This window comes from Stegostoma tigrinum, chromosome 34, assembly GCF_030684315.1.
Source record: "Stegostoma tigrinum isolate sSteTig4 chromosome 34, sSteTig4.hap1, whole genome shotgun sequence".
Taxonomy (NCBI): Eukaryota; Metazoa; Chordata; class Chondrichthyes; order Orectolobiformes; family Stegostomatidae; genus Stegostoma; species Stegostoma tigrinum.
In genome coordinates this window covers 26,350,948-26,372,865 of record NC_081387.1, presented here as the reverse complement: position 1 = coordinate 26,372,865, position 21,918 = coordinate 26,350,948, and the positions used below count along the sequence as shown (strand labels likewise).

At 45.7% G+C, this 21,918-nt stretch overlaps 1 protein-coding gene across 4 annotated transcripts in view; it reads left to right on the top strand.

The window, feature by feature from the left end:
* cchcr1 (coiled-coil alpha-helical rod protein 1) overlaps window positions 1–19,511 on the top strand; it is a 33,239-nt gene extending 13,728 nt beyond the window's left edge. For 2 of the 4 annotated variants that reach the window (XM_059639720.1, XM_059639721.1), the window contains 14 exons: window positions 539–717; window positions 1,171–1,306; window positions 1,811–1,921; window positions 3,789–3,932; window positions 6,059–6,169; window positions 7,112–7,218; window positions 8,313–8,425; window positions 8,859–8,937; window positions 10,279–10,403; window positions 11,423–11,611; window positions 13,608–13,709; window positions 14,922–15,073; window positions 17,991–18,144; window positions 18,819–19,511. In XM_059639720.1, the coding sequence (XP_059495703.1) occupies window positions 539–717; window positions 1,171–1,306; window positions 1,811–1,921; window positions 3,789–3,932; window positions 6,059–6,169; window positions 7,112–7,218; window positions 8,313–8,425; window positions 8,859–8,937; window positions 10,279–10,403; window positions 11,423–11,611; window positions 13,608–13,709; window positions 14,922–15,073; window positions 17,991–18,144; window positions 18,819–18,919 (1,803 nt within the window). In that variant the 3' untranslated portion in view covers window positions 18,920–19,511. The remainder of the gene's footprint in view (window positions 1–538; window positions 718–1,170; window positions 1,307–1,810; window positions 1,922–3,788; window positions 3,933–6,058; window positions 6,170–7,111; window positions 7,219–8,312; window positions 8,426–8,858; window positions 8,938–10,278; window positions 10,404–11,422; window positions 11,612–13,607; window positions 13,710–14,921; window positions 15,074–17,990; window positions 18,145–18,818) is intronic. The other 2 variants (XM_059639722.1, XM_059639724.1) reach the window with 2 other exon arrangements.
* Window positions 19,512–21,918: the final 2,407 nt, after the last annotated feature.

Here is a 21,918-nt window from a genome sequence, read left to right as displayed (position 1 = left end):
ATTTTTGTTTTGCAGCAGAATAAGAGGTTATCAGAGATGGATGGAATGTGGAACTTAAAACACAAACAAGTCAACCGTAGACTTGTCAAATGGCACAGCAGACTTTAGGGGCTGAATAGTCTACTTTTGGTCCTATTTTGTACATTTGTTTTTATGCACTCGACAGGTTGAGAGTCTTTGTAATTCTCTTTCACAGAGGGTTGTAGATGTTCCACCATTGAATATGTGTAAAGCTGGAATGAACTAATTTTATGGTGTCTGAATGTGTCAAGGGATATGGGGAACATTCAGGAAAGTGACGTTGAAGCCCAGACTCAGCTATGATCACACTGAATGGTGGAGCAGGCTGACCTGCTCCTGTTCTTATTTCTTGCGTTGATGTGAAATGGATTCCTAGATCGAGTGGATCACTTGAAAACCAGGAATTGTTTAAGAAAACTTCAGAAGCTGCAGGGAGGAAGCCTTAGGGTATTTCTGATGGACAGGTTGATACAGGCCTTTCTCAACTGTAAATAAAACTGTTTGCATCTTGTCCCAGCAGATCTTGCAGTCGGCAGAATCCCGTGACAAGAATTACACTGCTCTGAAGGATAAGGTGTCAGATTTGGAGGAGAAGTTGAGGCAGAACCGAGAGAAGGGACAGAGCGAGGCGGTACACTTCAGACAGAGGCTTGAGGCAGTCACTCAGGAGCGGGACACCTTGCAGGACGATTTACGGTAAGCTGTGTGTCCGTGTAGCTGAGCTCTCTCTCTGAACCCTCTCAGTTCCGCACCAGACGTTCGGCAACCCAAGACTTGAGCAGGTAACCTAGGCTGGCAACATTAGATTATTCCTGAGGGTGCGCTGTGCTGTTGATGATGTCACTTTTCTGATCAGACCTGAGCCTGCTGCACTTGCTTTGGTGGATGTAAAGGATCCTAAGGCAGTATTTGAAGAAGGTCTGGGTACTTCTCGGTGTCCCAACCAACATCCCTCCCATGGCCAGCGCCAAGAAAACAAATTCACTGGTCGTTTGCCTCATTACCTAGAGGCCTTGCTGCACTGGCTTCGCCTTTGTAACAGCAATGTTCATCATTATAACTATGAATGATGTGTTACTGATGAGGCAATCAGGAGTTTGTTAAAGCCGTGAAAGGTGCCATTAAATAACAGTCCCTTTTTTCTGGAAGGAAAACAAAACATGAATTGGAATCCCAAAACTCGGTGATCAGTCAGCTTCGCACCTACATTGGACAGCTGGTGCCAGACGAGAAGCAGCTGGAGGAGTCCCGGCAGGAGAAGGAGCAGCTAAATAACAGGGTCCAGGTTAGTGAGACTGTTGCTGTGTTAGAAATTGGGCAAGGCTTCAGTCGCCTAAAACAAGCAGAGATATTTTTTGGTCAGAAATAAGCCTTCGGAGGTCGTGCAGAATTGGCCACTGGTAGTACAGACGCTATACAGACGGTATGTCAAATCCATCGGAACAGAATCATGAGCAGGTGGTTCAAAGCTGCCAATTTTCCATTCTTTTGGGAATGTGTGCATTATTGGCAAGGCTGGTGTTCATGGGCACCTCTAATGCCCCTTGATAGGCTGGTGGAGAGCAGCCTTGTTGAACTTATCATTGACTCTGTCACAGGATGTGGGTATCACTGGAAAGGTCAGTATGTGTTGCCATCCCTGATAGCCGTCAAGGGGGTGGTGCTGTGCTGCCACTTTGAACTGCTATACTCCCTGTGGAGTAGGGACACCCACAGTCCTGTTAGGGAGGGAATCCTCGAGTTTGCATGGTACAGGATTTTAACAACTTGTACCCCTTTGGTTTGACAGCATCTGGAGAAGGAGCGAGAGACACTGAAAGCCACAGCAGAACTCCTGAATATACGGCTGAGATCCCTGAATGACATTCTCACCATTCATGAGAGTGAACGCAGCAGAAAGGTACCAGGAAAGTACAGTTTGTTGACAGGAGGCTGGGGCTACAAACTCTACTGAGGTCTAATATGCAATCAGTTTCCTAACCGTGGGGATCAGAGGTCCAATTGGACAGTGATTTTAAAAATATATTTATCGGCAGCACTTAGCTGAGTTACAGAGACCACGCAAGTTCAGTCTTTGGTTTGTGTACGGTTACCCTTTCCTGTGCAATGTTGGAGTTATACAACTGGTCTCGGAGCTTGTGATGCAAAAAGCAGCTAATAGACATAGAAACTAGGTGCCAGTGTAGGCTGTTCAGCCCTTCAAACCTGAACCACTTTTCAATATGATCACGGTTGATCATGTAATCTCAGTATCCCACTTCTGCCCTCTCCCCATACACGTTGATCCCTTTAGCTGCATGGGCCACAACCAGCTCCCTATTGACTATATCTAATAAACTTGCCCCAATAACTTGCTGTGGGAGAAAATTCCACAGGTTTGCAACTCTGAGTGAAGAAATTCTTCCTCATCTCAGTCCTGAATGAATTACCCCTAACTCTTAGACTGCGATCCCTAGTACTGGACTTTCCCAACTTCAGGAACATTTTTCCCGCATCTAACCTATCTAGTGCTGTTAGAATTTTATATGTTTCTATGAGGTGCCCCCTCATTCTTCTAAATTCCAGTGATATAAGCTCAATAGATCCAGTCCTGCCATCCTGGCAATCAGTCTGGTGAACCTTTGCTGGACTCCTTCAACAGCAAGAATGTCCTTCCTCAGGCTAGGAGACCAAAACTACACATAATACTCAAGGTGTGGCCACACCAAGGCCCTACATAACTGATACGCAAATCCTATTGCTTTGAAAGCCAGCATGCCTTTAGCTTTCCTCACTGCCTGCTGCACCTGCACACCGGCCTTCAGCGACTGTTCCATCAAGACACCCAGGTCTCATCGCACCTCCCCTTTTCCTAAACTGCCACTTTTCAGGTAATAATCTGCCTTCCTAATATTCCCACTGCTGATTACCAGTGCACATGATGAGGGTAGGTAGTTGTCACATGAGGACAGTAGAGAGAGCACATTTCATCAGTCACTGCCCAGGTTTGCCTGTCACTGTTTATCGTTTGCTTGTATCACCCATCCCTGTTTGCCATAATAACGCTGAGGCTCAAAGGGTTACATTTTGAGGGTATGCTACATTGACCAGACTTGAATACAGAAGTCCGAGGGTTCATCTATTTTTTTTTTCTTCTTCTATATCAAAGGATGCAGTCATCACTGGCAAGACTGCCATGTGTTGCCCATCCCACATTAAGCTGAATGGCTTTCTCAGACATTTCAGAGAGCAGTTACATTGCTGTAGGTCTGGAGGCAAAACCAGGTGAGATCCGGTTCAATTCTACCCTTGGGCAACTGCGCAAACTCTACAAAGACATTCTCTCCATGTCAGTGTAGGTTTCCTCCAGATGCTCCGGTTTCCTCCCACAGTCCAAAGGTGTGCAGGCTAGGTGGATTGGCCGTGCTAAATTACCCGCTGTGTCCAGGAATGTGCAGGCTAAGTGGGTTAGCCGTGAGAAGTGCAGGGATACAGGGAAGGGACATGCTTTTTGGAGGGTCACTGTGGACTCGATGGGCCAAATGGCCTGCTTCCACGCTGTAGGGATTCTATGGTTAAAGGAGAAATGAATCCTTCTGAAACATTGTTGAATGGGGTTTAAGGAGGAGGTGAGAGTGTGTATGAATTCAGTCTGGGAACTCAGGCCCACAGCAATGTGCTACCGCTGACCTGCAGCTAGATACTGGGGTGAGGGAGTTCAGGAACTTTACCGCTTTGGGAAGAGCTTTTGGAAGACAGGGCAAACTTCTTCCGTTTTGTGTTGCCAGCCTAAGCAGGATGTCCCGGAAAGGGAGAGTGTGAAGAGGTCGCCGCTGGTCACTCGGTGGAGAGAGAAGGTGTTTGCTCTCATGGTGCAGCTGAAATCACAGGAAATCAGTCACGCCAACGATATCAACCAGCTCCACGTCAAGGTATGCACTGGATTAGGTGAACTCCCTACTATCCCAGACCTCCTGCTGCCTTCTGTATTTAAAACAAAAAGTTCTGGAGTCACACTTTGTGTTCGGATGTGCTAGGAACTTTGCAGTGGCTATGCTGCAGCCTGTATCCAGGCATGTGCTCACAAGGTGCACTCACATCTCTGAACTGAAGGTTCGACAGAGCTGAACGTGCATGTTGCATTGCCAGCAGTGGCTGCTTTCAGATGAGACATTAAAAATTGCCCTCCTAAGTGAATGTTTTTTAAGAAGATCAGGGGATCTCTCAGCGATGTCCTGACTAATGATAACAAAGTGTGGAGCTGGATGAACATGGGACGCCAAGCAGCGTCTTAGGAGCACAAAAGCTGATGTTTCGGGCCTAGACCCTTCACTAATGTTTATCCCGCAGCCAACAACATAGGAATAAATATTAAACTAACTAGCTATTCACTGATTTGTTGTCTTGGGAGCTTTTGGCAGTAGCTGATCTCGGGTAAAAGCAGAAATACAGTTAATGTTAGAGGTCTGAACTAAAAACGGAAAGCACTGGAGAAACCCAGCAGGTCTGACAACATCTGTGGAGAGAGAAACACAAGAGTTCACGCTTTAAATCTAACTGTCTCTGCCCAGATGCTGCCAGACCTGCCGGGCTTCTTCAGCACTTTCTGCTTCCAATACCAATCTTCACTCTGTGTGAAAAGAAGGCCATTGAAGTGTGCTTCAGTGAGCCTGTATTTAGAACTTCATACCTCTCCTGTTCATTAAAGCACAGACGTTGACTGGAGCAGGGCCAGAATCTGCTGTAATAGTCCTCTGCATGTTCTCCCTGAGATGAATTCCCTGAGCGCAACTGTACCATTGGGACTAGAGTATGACTCCAGGAGGCAGTTTGTCATTCAGGAGGATGTAGAAATCAGGAACTCTCTGTCAAGAAGCTGTTGAAGCTCAGGATCAGTTGTTTTTTTCTTTGTTATTCTTTCGTGGGATGTGGGCATGATGGCCAAGACTGGCATTTGTTGCCCATCCCCAGTTTCTCTTGAATGAATGAATTGCCTGGCCACCTCCGAGGTTAGCTAAGAGTTAACCACATTGTTGTGGACCTGCAGTCACATGTGGGCAAGACCACATTGGGATGGCAGAGTTCTCATCCCAGTGGATGTTGTTGACCCAAATGGTTTTTCATGGCGATTATTAATAAGTTGTCACAGTCCTTATTACTGAGACTAGCTTAATATTTCAGATTTTATTAATTGAGTTTAAATTGCACAGACTGCTGGTGTGGGATTTAACCACATGTCCCACTTCCCCAGAGCATTAATCTAGGCCTCTGGGTTATTAATCCAGTGACATTATCGGTACACCACTACGAGTGGAGAATTTCCAGACTTGAATGAATAAACTTTTTATTACTTCATTGTTTTTGGGATATCATGGGGAGATGGACCTGAGATACAGCTAAGACCAATTTAGTTGAATGATGGAATGCATTTGAATGGCCTCCTACTCTACCTAGACTCTCAAAATGTCTCAGTACTGCCCACAAAAGCTTATGAAATAAGAAAGATCGTTATTTGGGGTGGTTGGTTTTACGAATTGAGCTTGGAGGAATTTGTTTCAGCCATTGCTATCGCAATTTCTGAAAAATCAAAAACCTACATCAGGGTTAGTTCCAAACCACACTCTCGTCACCCACCCACCCACCATCATCCCCAAATCTGCTCCCCCACCCCCCCAAAGAATTCCATCTCATTGGTTCCCGAACTGTATGATTCAACCTGTTTCCCTGGTGGCTGCATGGGGCAAAATATTCCACCCAACTTCTTCCCTCTTCATTCCAAATTACTAAATTTAACATCTCATTTGCCAGCTTTTTCCACTGTGAACAGATTTCCGTAGCTATTGCCAATTATCCATAAACTCTCTGCTAATCTTGGAAATGCCAAGTAAGTCACCACAAAGCCACGTTTTTTTTTCCAGATATTCAGCGATTCATATCGAGTCAGAAAGGATTTGTAACGTGGCTGGGTTTCTGCTCTGTCATCCTTTTGTTGTTAATTAGGCAGGAGATGTCTTTTGTTAAGTAAATCTGCACAGCTCAAACTTATCTACCAATACAGATCGCAAACCTTGAAGAAGAGCTGGGGGTGAAGGAGCAGGAACAAGCGTTGCTGTTGCACAGCTTCGAAGACAGAACAGCAGAGATGAATATGCAGCGAGTACAAAACCAGGTGAGGAAACATCTGAGACTCTGTTTTGATGGGCATTGGGAGAGGAGTGCAGTATGCAAAGATCACCCGAGACTGAGATGTGTAAAAGGTTTGTTCAAAGGTTTCTTTCATCTGTGAAACTCTGCTTTGAAACTATCCCTTACAGTGACCTCAGGGAAAGACAGTATCAGTTCAAAGCTACAGAGATGTGCAGTGTAAAATCTAGGCTGGCATCATGTGGAAATGCCACCTTTTAGACAACAAATCAATGCTTGGTCTGCCCCTTCAGATGGACATTCAAGGCCTGATGTTGATGTTTTAAAGGACAGAGGGGTGCTCAGGTCTGTCCTCCAACATTTATCCTTCAGCTGAGACTATTTGAAGATGGATTATCTGATTGTTATCACATTCCTGTTGCTGAAAATTGACTATTGTGATTTATGCTCTAAAAATGGCACCATCTTAGCTGGTACTTATCTGATTGTAAAACATTGCCAGATGCCCTGAAGATGTGAACATCACTAAAAACGTACAGTTTGTCTTCTCCATTACAAAAATACATTGTTTGTGAGTAAAAACCAGAAGAACTCCAGATGATGTAAATCAAGAACAAAAACAAAGTTGCTGGAAAAGCTCAGCAGGTCTGGCAGCATCTGTGAAGGAGAAGACAGAGTTCACGTTCCGGTTCCAAATAGTTTTGCGGAGGGTCACCAGACCCAAAACGTTAACTCTGTTTTCTCTTTCACAGATGCTGCCAGACCAGCTGAGCTTTTCCAGCAATTTTGTTTTTGTCCTTGTCTCTCAGGATGGGCCAACTTTGTTTAGTTTCCAGTGTCTGTCGAAATACAGCGTGAACTAGCAACACAATTACTGCTTTCTTTCTCTGGCCTGCTCCCTCTTTTTTCATTCTCACTCTCTCTCCCGCCTTCTCTTTCACACTTATAATCTTATTTTGTTTTACAGGCTCTCCGAGAGGAATTAGCCAGCGCTCAGAGCGACGCAGTGCGGTTTCAGGGGAACGCAGAGCAAGCTGAGAATACCCTGTGTCACCTCAAAGAGGTTGTCAGCAGGTAGAAAGAGGAGGGCCCATTGGGGTTGAAATACCTCCTCAAAAATGGGTTGGCTGGATTACGTGTTACTGCTTGGATGCAGGATGCTCTATCTTGCTCACTGTATCTGTGGCTGACACTGTGCCTCAGTGGAACATTGGCACGATAAACATTTCAGCACGTACCTGTGCTATCGCAAAGATTACCTGTTTCCAATTCTGTAACATCACCTGGCTTCAAGTCTGTCTCAGCTCATCCGTGGCTGAATCCCTCTGCCAGTCCTTTCCTTCCCCTAGACCTGATGATTCCAATACAGTTAAGGCTGGCCACCTACAAATCTGCCCTCTGGAAACAAGAAGCCATCCAAACCTCTGCCGGTCGTGTCATTACTCATGCCAAGCCCTGATTCCTCTCATGCCTGTGCTCGCTGACCTACACTGACTCCTGGTTAAGCAACACAATTTTAAAATTCTCTTGGTCGTAGAAAGGGTCACCGAGCTCTCTTTTCTCTCCGTAGCTGCTGTGCTTCTCCAGCAATTACCATTCTTGTTTAAAATTCTCTTCCTTGTTTTCACCTTCCGATGGCTTCCCCCTCCTTAGCGCTCGTTCACTGCCGCTCCACAGCCCTCCACGACATTATCTAATCCTCACCCCTTGTGCTTCTCTGGTTTTAAACATTCTGCTATTTGTGGTTGTGGTTTTAGCTGCCTAGTTCGAGATCTCTGCTGTTCTCTCCTTAAACCTCTCAGCCTCTCTACTTTGTCTGTTTCAAGATGCTTATTACAACTGACTTACAATTATGTTCAGCACCTAATCTTGACTTTCGACCACCCCTGTGAAGATGCACTTTGCGATGTTTTATTATGTTAGCGGTGAGACATAACGAGAAGTTGTTGTTGGATTACTGAGCTGATTGATACTAATTCCCTGTGGTGTCTGCCCCTATCGAGGATGGCCATCAAAGTGCTTCTTACCCAGTGCACTCCCTGAGTTTAGGATTTATCATTGTCCCGATCGAGACCGATTAACTAGAGATGGAAATGGAATCGGGGATCTACAGGAACTATTGCATTGTCAGTCAATTTAAAACACACTTCCTTCTTATTACTCCTCAGTTTTTACCAGAGATTCTTGGAGCAGGAGACGGAACAAAGGAAGGCCTTGTGCCGTTTAGTGAGCCTTGGTCAGAGGGTCACCTTTGCTAACAAGCGGATCGATACCATCCACGGTAAGCGATTTTTATCAATTAGATATGAGATCCAGGTCAAAGTTTCTGCCTTTCAGCAAATAGTTGGGCCCCTTCTCAAACGGAGTGCAACTTTATCAGCGACCATACTGAGGAACATTCTAATTGAGATCACTGGATGGGAAAGAGGAGCAGAGCTAAAGGACTGCTGTTCCCCTTTCTACCCAATGAGGACTTCTGCTGCCCACGCTTCCTGCAAAAATTGACCCAGGACTTTCTGCTCAGAGTTACTGAACAAGCTCATGCTGAAAAGTACAGTCTCCTCTGTCAGACACCTAGATTTGTTAGGGTGGATACATCAGTCCGAAACAGAACAAATGGTAAAGTAAGATGAGCTGGGAGTACACCTCTTGATGGTGGGGAGCTGGCATTGCATGTGAGTGCAGGCTGATGGTTTGTGTCTCACGTTGCCCAGGGTTACTCGCTCGGAAGGACGCACTCTTCCGGCTGCAGCTGCAGGAGAAGAGCGGAGATGGAGGATCAGACACTGGCAGGTCAGTGTTTATGACAAAAGTGCACACTCTTCAGGCGAGCACTACTTTGTTTTATAGACAATAGACAATAGGTGCTGGAGTAGGCCATTCAGCCCTTCAAGCCAGCACCACCATTCATTATGATCATGGCTGATCATCCACAATCAGCATCCTGTTCCTGCCTTATCCCATAACCCTTGATTCCACTATCTTTAAGAGCTCTATCTATCTCTTTCTTGAAAGTATCCAGAGAATTGGCCTCCACTGCCTTCTGGGGCAGAGCATTCCATATATCCACCACTCTCTGGGTGAAGAAGTTTTTCCTCAACTCTGTTCTAAATGGCCTACCCCTTATTTTTAAACTGTGTCCTCTGGTTCTGGATTCACCCATCAGTGGAAACATGCTTCCTGCCTCCAGAGTGCCCAATCCCTTAATCTTACACGCCTCAATCAGATCCCCTCTCATCCTTCTAAACTCAAGTGTATACAAGCCCAGTTGCTCCAATCTTTCAACGTATGATAGTCCTGCCATTCTGGGAATTGACCTCGTGAACCTACGCTGCACTCCCTCAATAGAATGTCCTTCCTCAAATTGGGAGACCAAAACTGCACACAATACTCCAGGTGCGGTCTCACCAGGGTCCTGTACAGCTGCAGAGGGACCTCTTTGCTCCTATACTCAATTCCTCTTGTTATGAAGGCCAGCATGCCATTAGCTTTCTTCACTGCCTGCTGTACCTGCATGCTTGCTTTCATTGACTGACGTACAAGAACACCCAGATCTCGTTGTGCTTCCCCTTTACCTAACTTGACTCCATTTAGATAGTAATCTGCCTTCTTGTTCTTACCACCAAAGTGGATAACCTCACATTTATCCACATTAAACTGCATCTGCCATGCATCCGTCCACTCACCTAGCCTGTCCAAGTCACTCTGTATTTTCATAACATCCTCCTCACATATCACGCTGCCACCCAGCTTTGTGTCATCAGCAAATTTGCTAATATTACTTTTAATGCCTTCGACCATATCATTTAATATATATCGTAAACAGCTGCAGTCCCAGCACCGAACCTTGTGGTACCCCACTGCCATTCTGAAAGGGACCCGTTTATCACTACTCTTTTGCTTCCTGTCAGCCAGCCAATTTTCAATCCAACTCAGTATTTTGCCCCCAGTACCATGTGCCCTAATTTTGTTCACCAATCTCCTATGCGGGACTTTATCAAAGGCTTTCTGAAAGTCCCTTCTTTCCCCAAGCCATGATTCTTGTCCATCTGTTCCCTTTCACTGCCTGTGCGGGATGTGCTGCTGATGTTGTGAACCTTCTAGCCCCAAAGCCTGTGGTGTCTGTTCCCACAGGTGCTCCCATGGGGATCTGGAGAAGGAACTGGAGCTGCTGAACAGGGAACGGGACCAGTTAGCAGCTGAGCTGAAGAAGAACTCCCAGCTGATCGAGAAGAAGGTTACTGAGGCCAGGCTAAAATGTGGGTACATCTTGAAGGAGATGAACATTATGTCCCTAAAATTGCTGGAGATCTGAAACAAAAATCGAGCTAATGTTTCAGGTATAGAACGGTTCTGAAGAAGGGTCACTGGACTCGAAATATTAACTGTGCTTCCTGTCTGTAGATGTGGCCAGACCTGCTGAGTTTCTCCAGCAAGTTCAGTTTTTGTACGTAATGCCCCTGTCACTTTACAGCCACTGACTTTGAATCAATGGTGCCAATGTTTGCTATTGCTGCATGTGCCAATATAAATAAGGATACACTTGCATCCGACATGTGAGGAAGATTGGGGGGTGTGATACGATAACAAATTAAAGTGTTTGAGATAATTAACCGAGTCCAGAAGGTTGGTAAATTAAGCTACGTCCTCTGATCAGAGATCAGAACAACAAGGGATCATTAAAATCTGGGCCTTGACCTTCAGCGGTGATACCAGGAAGCGCTTGCTCACATGAAGAAGAGCAAAAATCTGAAACAAACACACGCACATACGCACACGCGCACACACACACAATCGATGGTGGTTGAAAGGAGATAAAGTAGAGATCCAGAATGATCTGAAACCACCCACAGGGACAATACCTCACAGGGGCAAAGTCCAGGGGGAATGACACTCGCCAGCAATTTCAGGTGAGATGAGAAAACAGCTGTTTCTTGAGGAAAAGCAATCTTGTCCATGCCATGCCAGGTATCTGCTCTCCGTCAGTTCTGTCATCCTCAATTTCAATAGTTCCGCCTTCAGCAATTCAAATAAACTCTCCACTTCTGTCCATAACTCCTTAAAGACACTTCTTAAAATCTACCTCTTTGACCAAGTTGGTCATTGCCTGCTCTTGTATATTCCTGGGGAATGCTCACTGTCAGATGTGCTCTGATAGCAGGCCCATGAAGGGCTTTGCAATGTTTCACTATGATACGAATACTAGTTTGTTCGTTGTTGAGAATCTGACTGTTCTCTGGGGCAGTTTACTGATATTGACATTTCCCATTTGCTGTAGTTGACACTGATTTAAAGGATCGCCTGGTAGTGATGGGCCAGTTGGAGGAATCTTTGACAGAGAAGACTCAGTGCCAGCAGAGACTGACCGAGACACTGAGTGAGAGTCAGAAGCAGCTTGCGGACAGTCAAGAAGCCGCAGAGAGCCTGCGGATTGAACTGGGCCGGCAGCAGCAGAAATATGAACAAGGCAAGTTTCTCCTGAATGACCAATCACCCTGCCCAATGCTGATATTCCCAATTGGGTTAAGAGCCACAGCTTCTGGAACTCCCATCCCCCACACTCTGTATAAGCAAAAGATCAAAGGGTCATAGCACTGATGCAGTGTTGAATGAACCTAGGATGGCTATTAAATCACTATACTGTTAGAAAGGATCAATATGCAAATTCCTGAATTTCTTTCAAGTCACTGACCTGAGATAACTAAAGGTTTTATGAGTTCCCTCAGTATACCAGAGGTTCATCTCAGTTCAGACGATGCATTGTAGGTGTGAGACCTTGTTTTGAATCTGACTGTTTATCAACTTGCAGTCAGACTGGTTTTATTTCCCTCATGATTTTATAAACTTCTGTAAGGTCACCGTTCAGCCTCCACGCTCCAGAGAAAGTAACCCCAGCCTATTCACCTTCTCAAACCCTCCCATCTCGGCAACATCATAGTAAATCTTTTCTCAAGTTTAACAACTTCTTTCCCATGAAAGGATGACCAGAATTGTAGAGTGATCCAAAAGTTGCCTCACCAATGTCTTGTACAGCCACAACATGATGTCCCAACTCAGTACACTGACCAGTGAGGGCAAGTGTACCAAATGTCTTCTTCACAGTCCTGTCTACCCTGAGACTCTATTTTCAAGGAACAATTAATCTGCACTCCAAGGTCTCTTTGTTCAGCAGTACCCCCCAAGACCTTACCGTTATGTGTCTAAATCCTGCCCTGGCTTGCCTTACCGAAATCCAACACCTCATATTTATCTAAATTAAACTCCATCTGCCAATCGTGAGTCTATCTGATCAAGGTCCTATTGTACCCCGAGGTAACCTTCTTCACTGTCTATTACACTTCCAGTTTTGGTGTCATTTGCAAATTTACGAATCGTACAGGTAATCCTATAATGTGATAGTTGTGTTCTCGTGCTACAGGAAATTGTGTTATAGGGAGATTACTATAGAAAATCCTTATGCCTGTACAGGTCACTCTGCTATAATGCGTGTTTCGTTAACTTGAATTGTCTGTAATGTGATTGTTGAATAGTGGATGCTGTTGTATAAAACAAACTTCCTGCTCTACAGGTAGTTCTCCTCTAACACAATAGTTGCGTTCTTGTGTGACCTTGTGTTATAGAAAATCACCACAGAAAATCACCTTACAGGGAAAGCGCTATAGAAAATTGCCATACCTGTACAGCAGAAAGTTTGCATTATCCAAACAGCATCCATTATTCCTCAGTTGTGTTACAGCCAATTCTCATTAACGCTGTATAACGGAACTACCTATCCCTCCTTTATCCACATCCAAATCACTTACATAAATAACAAAAAGCAGTGGACCCAGCACTGATCCTTGTGGCACATCGCTGATCACAGGCTTTCAGTCTGAAAAGCAAACCTCTATCACCACCCTCTGAGTCCTACCTTCAAGCCAATTTTAGATCCAATTGGCTAGTTCCCCCAGATCCCATGTGATCTAACCTTGGTATCCAGCCTACGATGCAGAACCTTGTTAAACACCTTGCTGAAGTCCTTGTAGACAATGTGTATTGCTCTGCTCACAATGATGTTGGTTGAGGGATAAGAGCATTGCGGAGAACTCCTGTGCTGTTCTCTGAACTGTGATACAGGCTGTGTTACCATCAGCCAAGCAGCTGGGTGGGAGCTCAGTTTAATACCCCATCCATAAGGCACTGTAAGTAAACCTACAGCTGGTGTAGTGGCTAGGTGATTTTGTTAGTGCTCTGAAACTCAACTGTCCAATCGTGCTACTTTCTGAACTCTTAGAGTGAAGAACATGCACTGACCTCCCCGTACCCCCAACCCCTACCCAGTAAGGATCTCTTCTCTGCCACCAGCCTGCCCCTTCACCCACTGAACTCCCCAGGGGTTTTTCTGTCTGAGGTGTCATTGATACTTGTTGCTTGTATGTTCAGAACTTTAATTCTGTCATCACGTGCTCGTGCTGGTTTTGCAGCTCTCGCAGAGAAAGTGGCGGAAGCAGAGCAGCGGCTGGCCGAGCAACTGTCTGAGATGGAGAAACGTCTCAATGAAGCCCGGAGGGAGCACACCAAGGCTGGTAGGTGGGGGCAGGAGGGAAAGCCCCGAGGGGCAAGTGTGTAGGGTAGGAGCGAGTGTTCCAGTGGTCAGTGAATGGGGTAGGAGCAAGTCCACCGAGGGGCCAGTGAATGGGGTAAGCGTATGTGAACCAAATGATCGGTGAATGGGGTAGGCATGAGCGCGCCAAGATGCAGGAGAGAGCACGTCGAGGAATCGGTGAGTGGGGTGGGAGTGAGCACATCAAGGGCCTGGTGAGTGGGAAATAAAACAGGATATTCTGTCGTGACTTAATGGCAATTTGCATCTGTTAAGTCTTTGTGGAATATTTACATGAAAATCACTAAAACTGCAAGTCTGTCATGTTGATAGTCACAGGCAGATATAAATATTCAATATATAATCAGCCTTGCAGTTACAGAATGTCTGAAACAAAAACAAAGTTGCTGGAAAAGCTCAGCAGGCCTGGCAGGACCTGTGAAGGGAAAAAACAGAATTAGTGTTTCGGATCCGGTGACCCTTCAAGGGTCCCTTTGTTTTTGTTCCTGATTTACAGCATCCACAGTTCTTTTGGCTGTTACAGAATGTCACTCTGAGCTCATTTTAAACTCGCTGTAGTAAAATTCTGGGGTAATCAGTGACAATCACAAAATCAACTTATCAGATTTAGCCTTTTTATTTTTAATGATGACATCTTCCTAATAACTAGCCTGTCTAAAACTGGGAAACTTCAGTGGTGGTCAGTACAAACAGTGAGAGTCCAATTATAGAGCTCACTGTCTGAACTCAACCTGGCATCAAAAGAACCTTTACTCCCTGGGCCGCCTTTGCTGTTAAGAGAAGGTACACTAGGATGATATGGACAAAGGCTAAACAGGTTGGGACACTCCTCATTGGAATTTAGAAAAGTGAGAGGTGATCTCATTTGCTGCCCTCTGTTCTCCTGTCTGTTGCACACTGATTCCTGTCTGCCCTCTTCCCTGTTCTTTCCTACTGCACCTACGTACAAACAGACATCAGCAATCCCATGCCTCCTATAGACTACGCATCAGCTTAGAGGCGGTAGCAGATGAACTGACCAAAGGGGTTCTTGCAGTGTACCACATTTGGGTAAAAAAGGGGTGATGCTGTGTGCTAATGGTTTAAAAACTGTGAAATTGTGCCACTGAAGCATTTTGTTCAGGCCCTTGCTGAGCGTGACACTTGCTTTGTCTGTTGTCCTGGTTTTATATAGTCGTCGCCCTCCGTCAAACTGACAGGCAGGCAGCCCGGGACAAAGAGCGAATGCAGGCTTGTGAAAAGTTACATGAGGGGCAGCATCAGAGGGAAATCCAGCAACTCAATACCAAGTTGCGTGAACTGGAGAGGGACAGGAACCTTCTGGTGGTGAGTGGTGCCCTACATTTGCAGTGTTGACTTTGTGGGTCTCAAGAAGGCCAGTGGGTCCTGAGACCACATGATCAAACAAATCAAGAGAAATGGCTTTCCGAGATAATGGGAACTGCAGATGCTGGAGAATCCAAGATAACAAAGTGTGAAGCTGGATGAACACAGCAGGCCAAGCAGCATCTCAGGAGCACAAAAAGCTGACATTTCGGGCCTAGACCCTTCATCAGAAAAGGGGGATGGGGAGAGGGTTCTGAAATAAATAGGGAGAGAGGGGGAGGCAGACCAAAGATGGATAGAGGAGAAGATAGATGGGGAGCTGGGGAGGGGATAGTTCAGTCCGCGGAGGACGGACAGGTCAAGGAGGCGGGATGAGGTGAGTAGATGGGAAATGGAGGTGCGGCTTGAGGTGGGAGGAGGGGAAAGGTGAGAGGAAGAACAGGTTAGGGAGGCGGGGACAGGCTGGGCTGGTTTTGGGATGCAGTGGGGGGAGGGGACGAGCTGGGCTGGTTTTGGGATGCAGTGGGGGGGAGGGGACAAACTGGGCTGGTATTGGGATGCGGTGGTGGAAGGGGAGATTTGAAGCTTGTGAAGTCCACATTGATATCATTGGGCTGCAGGGTTCCCAAGCAGAATATGAGTTGCTGTTCCTGCAACCTTCGGGTGGCATCATTGTGGCACTGCAGGAGGCCCAGGATGGACATGTCGTCTAAGGAATGGGAGGGGGGAGTTAAAATGGTTCGTGACTGGGAGGTGCAGTTGTTTATTGCAAACCGAGCGGAGGTGTTCTGCAAAGCAGTCCCCAAGCCTCCGCTTGGTTTCCCCAATGTAGTGGAAGCCACACCGTGTACAGTGGATACAGTATACCACATTGGCAGATGTGCAGGTGAATATCTGCTTGATATGGAAAGTCATCTTGAGGCCTGGGATGGGGGTGAGGGGGCAAGTGTAGCACTTTCTGCGGTTGCAGGGGAAGGTGCCGGGTGTGGTGGGGTTGGAGGGGCGTGAGGAGCGGACAAGGGAGTCACGGAGAGAGTGGTCTCTCTGGAAGGCAGACAAGGGTAGGGATGGAAAAATGTCTTGGGTGGTGGGGTCAGATTGTAGATGGTGGAAGTGTCGGACGATGATGCTTTGTATCCGGAGGTTGGTGGGGTGGTATGTGAGGATGGGGGGATTCTCTTAGGGCGGTTATTGCGGGGCGAGGTGTGAGGGATGTGTTGTGGAAAATGTGGGAGACACGGTCAAGAGCGTTCTCAACCACTGTAGGGGGGATGTTGCGGTCCTTGAAGAACAGGGACATCTGGGATGTGTGAGAGTGGAATGCCTCATCCTGGGAGCAGATGCGATGGAGGCAAAGGAAGTGGGAATAGGGGATGGAATTTTTGCAGGAGGGTGGGTGCGAGGAGGTGTATTCTAGGTCAGAGGATTGTGGAACTCACTATCAGACATAATATTAATGGGTTAGTGTGAAGAAGAAACTTGATGGTCTATGTGAAGAGGATGGGGATTGAGGGATGTGGTGATCGGTGAGATGATGTAGGGTCAGAGGAAGCTCATGGAGCACAAACATTGCTGTGGATCAAATGGCCTGTTTCTGAGAAATGGAAGATCTGGAAGTGGACAGCAATAGGGAGAGACTCATTATGGATGTGAGTTTGCTCACTGAGCTGGAAGGTTAGTTTTCAGACGTTTTGTCACCATTCTAGGTAACATCATCAGTGAGCCTCCGACGAAGCGTCTTCATCGGATGCTCACTGATGATGTTACCTAGAATGGTGACGAAACGTCTGAAAACTAACTTTCCAGCTCAGCAAGCAAACTCACATCCAGAACCACAACCTGAGCTACAAATCTTCTCAAAACTCGCTAGAGACTCATTACATTTTCAAGATTTATGTCAATTCCCCATGCATAGATGGCGCTGCAGGGAGCTATCGGCCTGGGCCACATTGTTGATCCTGGGAAATCAAGCTCAGTCCCCAAAACACCGTAAAAACACCTCTAGACAGAACCATTTCCTACCACTATCTGCAAGAGGAAAGACAGGTGGAGATCCTTGGCAAGATCACAGGCCCTAGTCCTGATGTTTATGTAATTACTGTCTCAATCACTGTTTCTTATCCCAGACCAGCAGTGAGAACCTTCTAAGTGGTGCTGAGCACTGTGTGTTGCAAAATAGCTCGGCCTTTGTTATTTAATCAATAGGATTATTATGATTAATGCTGAAAAAACACATCATCTTACACTCCTCAGGACGGAGTCACAAGAATGCCAGACCTTAATGAGAACAACCAGGTGTTGTGCCAGAGAAAACGATGCTGACTGGTTGGCAGGTCACCTCAGGCTGGTCAAGGCATTGCCATGAAGAGGTATTGCTCCCCACCCCGTGCTTTCATTTCAATGAAAAAAGCCACACTGCCTGGACATCTTTGTTTTACCTGTTAGAGGTAACATGAGCCGCAAACTTCAGGTTATCGGCCAGGTTCACAATGTGCCTCAAAGCTGCATGTACTCACTTACAGGGACCGGTCCTCTGCAGGCAACAGAGACATAGCCAGGTGTTGCACCTTTTTCGAATTGAACAGAATCACGGGGCACAACAGCGCTCCGGTGCATTTTTAGTTAGTTACCGAAAGCAGGTGAACAGTCAGGGAATTGGATGTGATCTAGTTTAACTCTGTCAGATTTCACACTGTGCAGTCAGTTGGGAGTAGCAATCAAATCCCACATCCCACCAATCCTGCAGGGTTGCTGCCTGACCGACTGAGGTTATTGTTACACTCCACTGACTGCTAGTCCAGACAGCAGTGAGGCACAGGAAATAAACTCAGCCTTCCTCACTTCTCTGCTCCAGAGGAAAGAGATTTACTTCTGGGGAAGGTGAACAGTGAGGTTATCTTTTGCTTTTGTTTGACAGGCCACACTCAGGCAGGAAGGGTTACTCAGCCAGCTCAGGAAAAGCCGAACCGTGGCTCTCCAGTCCATAGCCGCCCTGTCTGATGAAGAGGAGCGAGTCAGGCCCTTACCAGACTCACAGACCTCACAAACCAGCAGCCAGGCCCAGAAGAAAGGTAAGGTGCTTCTTAAATCTTTTATTGGGTGTGGGCATCATTGGCAAGGCCTCCATTTGTTGTCCTTGAAAGGAATGATTTTACTGGAATGCCAACTAAAATGGGGAAGAATTAAATCACTGTAAGCACTTTAAGTCTCTGATCCCTCAGCCAATATCACTAAAGCAGATTTACTGGTCTCTTTGCTGTGTGTACATCAGCTGCCCCACTTTGCAGAGTAGATGAGGGAGAACTGTTCCCAATTATGATAGGATTATGAGAATGAGAGGCACAGATTTAAAACAGCCTGCAAGAACTATTTGAGGATGACATTTTTTTTTCAATGCAGTGAGTGGTTAGCGTCTGGAATGTACTGTCAGAGCATGGGAAGGTAGGGTTAGTTGTGGCATTTGAAATGGAATTACTGTTACTTGAAAAGGAAGAAAGTGTAGGGTTGTGGGGAGCAGGCAGGATAATGACTGTAGGCAAAATGCCCTTTCAGAGAGCCAGTACAGGTACAGTGGGCCAAATGGCCTCCTCCAGAAACTTTCCATTCTGTTTTGGAACTTGCATACAGTTGCATTGCTGCCTTTTCTACTTTGTAACACTGACCATATTTTGAATAGCATGGCAGTGGTTATGCTGAGCACTTGGTGTGAGAAGGGCTATGTAAATGGAAGTTCTTTCTTATCCAGCTTCCCTTGCTGAGGTTCTCAACGAACTGGAGGTCTTGAGTGCTGCTGTGATTGGGGATCAAGAGGATGGAGACACAAACGAAGAAGAGGAGATTGAGTAAGAAAAGGAATGTGCAGTGTACTAGTCAGCCTTGTGGAAGGAACAACAATATCCAGTTCATCTCCGATAATTCAGTTTAATTACAAGAATGCATGAAAAACAGGAATCAGCAGTGCTCATCCCTCTTAGTATAGTCCAGATTAAGGCAAAATATTGTGTTTGATGGAAATCTGAAATAAAAACAAAAAAGAAAATACTGGGTCATCAGCCATAGGTCTGGCAGCATTTTGTGCAGAGAAAGAGGAGTTAACATTTTCAGGTCAAGTCAGAACCGCTCTGAAGAAAGATCAATGACATCAGCTTACTCCTCAGGTGTCTACCCACAGTCTCTGGATCATAACCAACTGAACTTTCAGCAAACTGGTCAAAGTGTAATTGGGAAGGTGTGTATTTGATGTTCGCCTGTTTAAGGAAGTGAAAATGAATACCCAACATTCAATACCAAAGAGCACTGTGAATTTTAAATGGTTTGACTGAATTTCATTTTCAGTGTTTCTTTGCAGACGAGTTCTCAAATTCTTCAGTTGTATCCTTGTAAAGTGTACATGGTTTATATTTTTTTACTGGAAAAATGTCTTCTATTAAGAAATAAAAATGACTAAAATCAGTTTGCTGTTTCACATCTCAGTTAAGGTGCAGAATTAGAAACAGTTTATCTCTGCACTGAGAAACTCCAGTGCGGGGTGCAATTTTTAAAAAAAAGTTTTTTTTCTTAGTGTTGCAAGTCTATGGATCGAATATTTTTAAAGGTAAGACTTGATAACCATTGAGGGGTAGCAATGGCAAGGTGGAATGGCCACTAAATTAGTAGTCTGGAACCCCAGAGAATGTTCTGGTAACCTGTGTTCGAATCCCAGCACAGCAGGTAATCTGGTATTAGACAGTCTAACGCTGACCACGTAAATACTGTCAGTTGTGGTAGAAATCCACCTGGTTCACTCACTGTCCTTTCCTGGCATGGCCGAGCTATTAGAAAGGAAAAGGTTAGTGACATTGCACAGACCACCAAGTATCAGCTAAAACACCATAAAGTTACTTTGGCAATTACAATCCTGTCAATCCTGATACTAATATCTGGGAGGAGAGCTGTCTCTCAGACTAGTCTGATTTAGTCATACTCTCAGAATTATACAAGTAGCATCATCACAGTCCTTGGATATGGCCTGTCCCTTTGGCCAGGGGAGTCATCCTGGGAATTCTCAACATTGACTCTAGACCCCATGAAGTTTTGTGACATTAAGTCAAGCATGAAGAAGGAAACCTCTTGCTTAAGTATTTTTGATCAACCTGTTCAGTGTGTTATTTACACACCTGAGGCAGGTGGGACTTGAACCCAGTCCTCCTGGCTCAGAGGTAAGGACACTAATACTGCACATCAAGAGATCATCCTGCCAGTTGAAATCAAATCAAAGATGGTAGAGTGGTCCTGGCACTGAAGCTAGAAACCCATTTAACCGTACACTTTGAATCTACCTGTTACTGCAGGAGGCTGGAGAACTGCTTGTCCCAATGGAGTGGATTATGACACTGGCCTCTGGCCAGGCCACTCCTCAATCCCTTGGGAATCCAATGTCATCTGTTTCTGTTTTTGGTGAAGATTTGTTGCTCAGGAAGACAACAGCACTTCACAGGAGATTCCATAGCACTGAGGATGTCAACTAGTAAGGAGATGAACATCTGCTATCAAACCTCCCAGCTCAGCAAACAAACCAACATCTACAACCCGTATGTGACCAGCCAAACCAGCACAGGTAGCATTCTCCATTGGATACCAAACAGCCGCTGACACTACAGGAAAGAGCAGAGAGCATCCATTCAGACGCTACATCCTTAAATCACTGCTGCACAGAATCTAGGAAAATTCAACACAGAACTATGCAGGACAGGAACAGGCCCTTCAAATCATGAAGTCATGTTGAATATGGCCCCAAATGAAACTAATCCCTTCTGCTAACCCTTGGTCCATATCCCTCCACTCCTTGCATACTGAACAAAGCATTACCATACAACCATCAGGATCATGTATGATTGTCATTTTGGGGGATATTTGTAATAATTTAAGCTCTGTGTAACCTATCTCTGTATCACCCACCCTGTGTGTGCATGTGCATGGTTAAGAAAGAGGGAGATTGCAGAGGGAGCACATACGAGAGAGAGAGAGACACAGCTCGAATGCATGCCAGTTAGAGTCACTGCATTTTGTAGCTCTGATCAGACGTGAGCAGCAAACCATATTTTTAAACCTCAAGAAAACCTGCATTTGTTATTTTTTACAGTCACAGCAGTTAGACAATTAAGCAGCTACTAAATTGACAAGGAAGTTCTTTTCAAAACACTGACTATGCAGAACCGAGATCTGGAAGGAGAGTGGAAGGTGTTCTATCACCTGTCACCTGGCCATAAGCGTCAAAAGTCAAGATTTATTTCCCCACAGTAACAGCACATACATAACCAGAAACTCCACCCAGTTAACCAGGCTACAACTGATTCTCTGTTCCATAGGGTGCTCACAGTTTCAAATAGAGAAGCCTGCTGCGGGAGCACCCTTGGCAAAAGTGGGGAAAGAAAAATTGAACCTATGCTACACCACAGAGACGGCACCATCAAAACTAATTCAATGGCTACAAACTGTTATAAAACATCCCATGCCAGGAAAATCCAGTCGTTCAAGTCTTCCTTTATGTATTGATAAAACCTGGGTGCACAGAGGCTCCCAAAACAAATGGGCTCTCCCTCAGAATTGTGTACACAGGAAGAGACACAAGAGGCAATTCATTGTCCTGGATGTTGTGGTTATTTTCATTCCCAGGTGTTTATTTTTAAAGGAGGTGGCTACACCGTGGTGTCCGTCAGTCAGTGAGCGGCTGGGCCAGGGGGAGCAATGGAGGACAGGCCCGAGGTGACCATTATTGATGGAGGTTTGAACCTGCAGTATGATCCATTGTGGAGTGCCAGAATATTGACTGCCTGTGGATTAGTTTGCAAAGATGACACTCACAA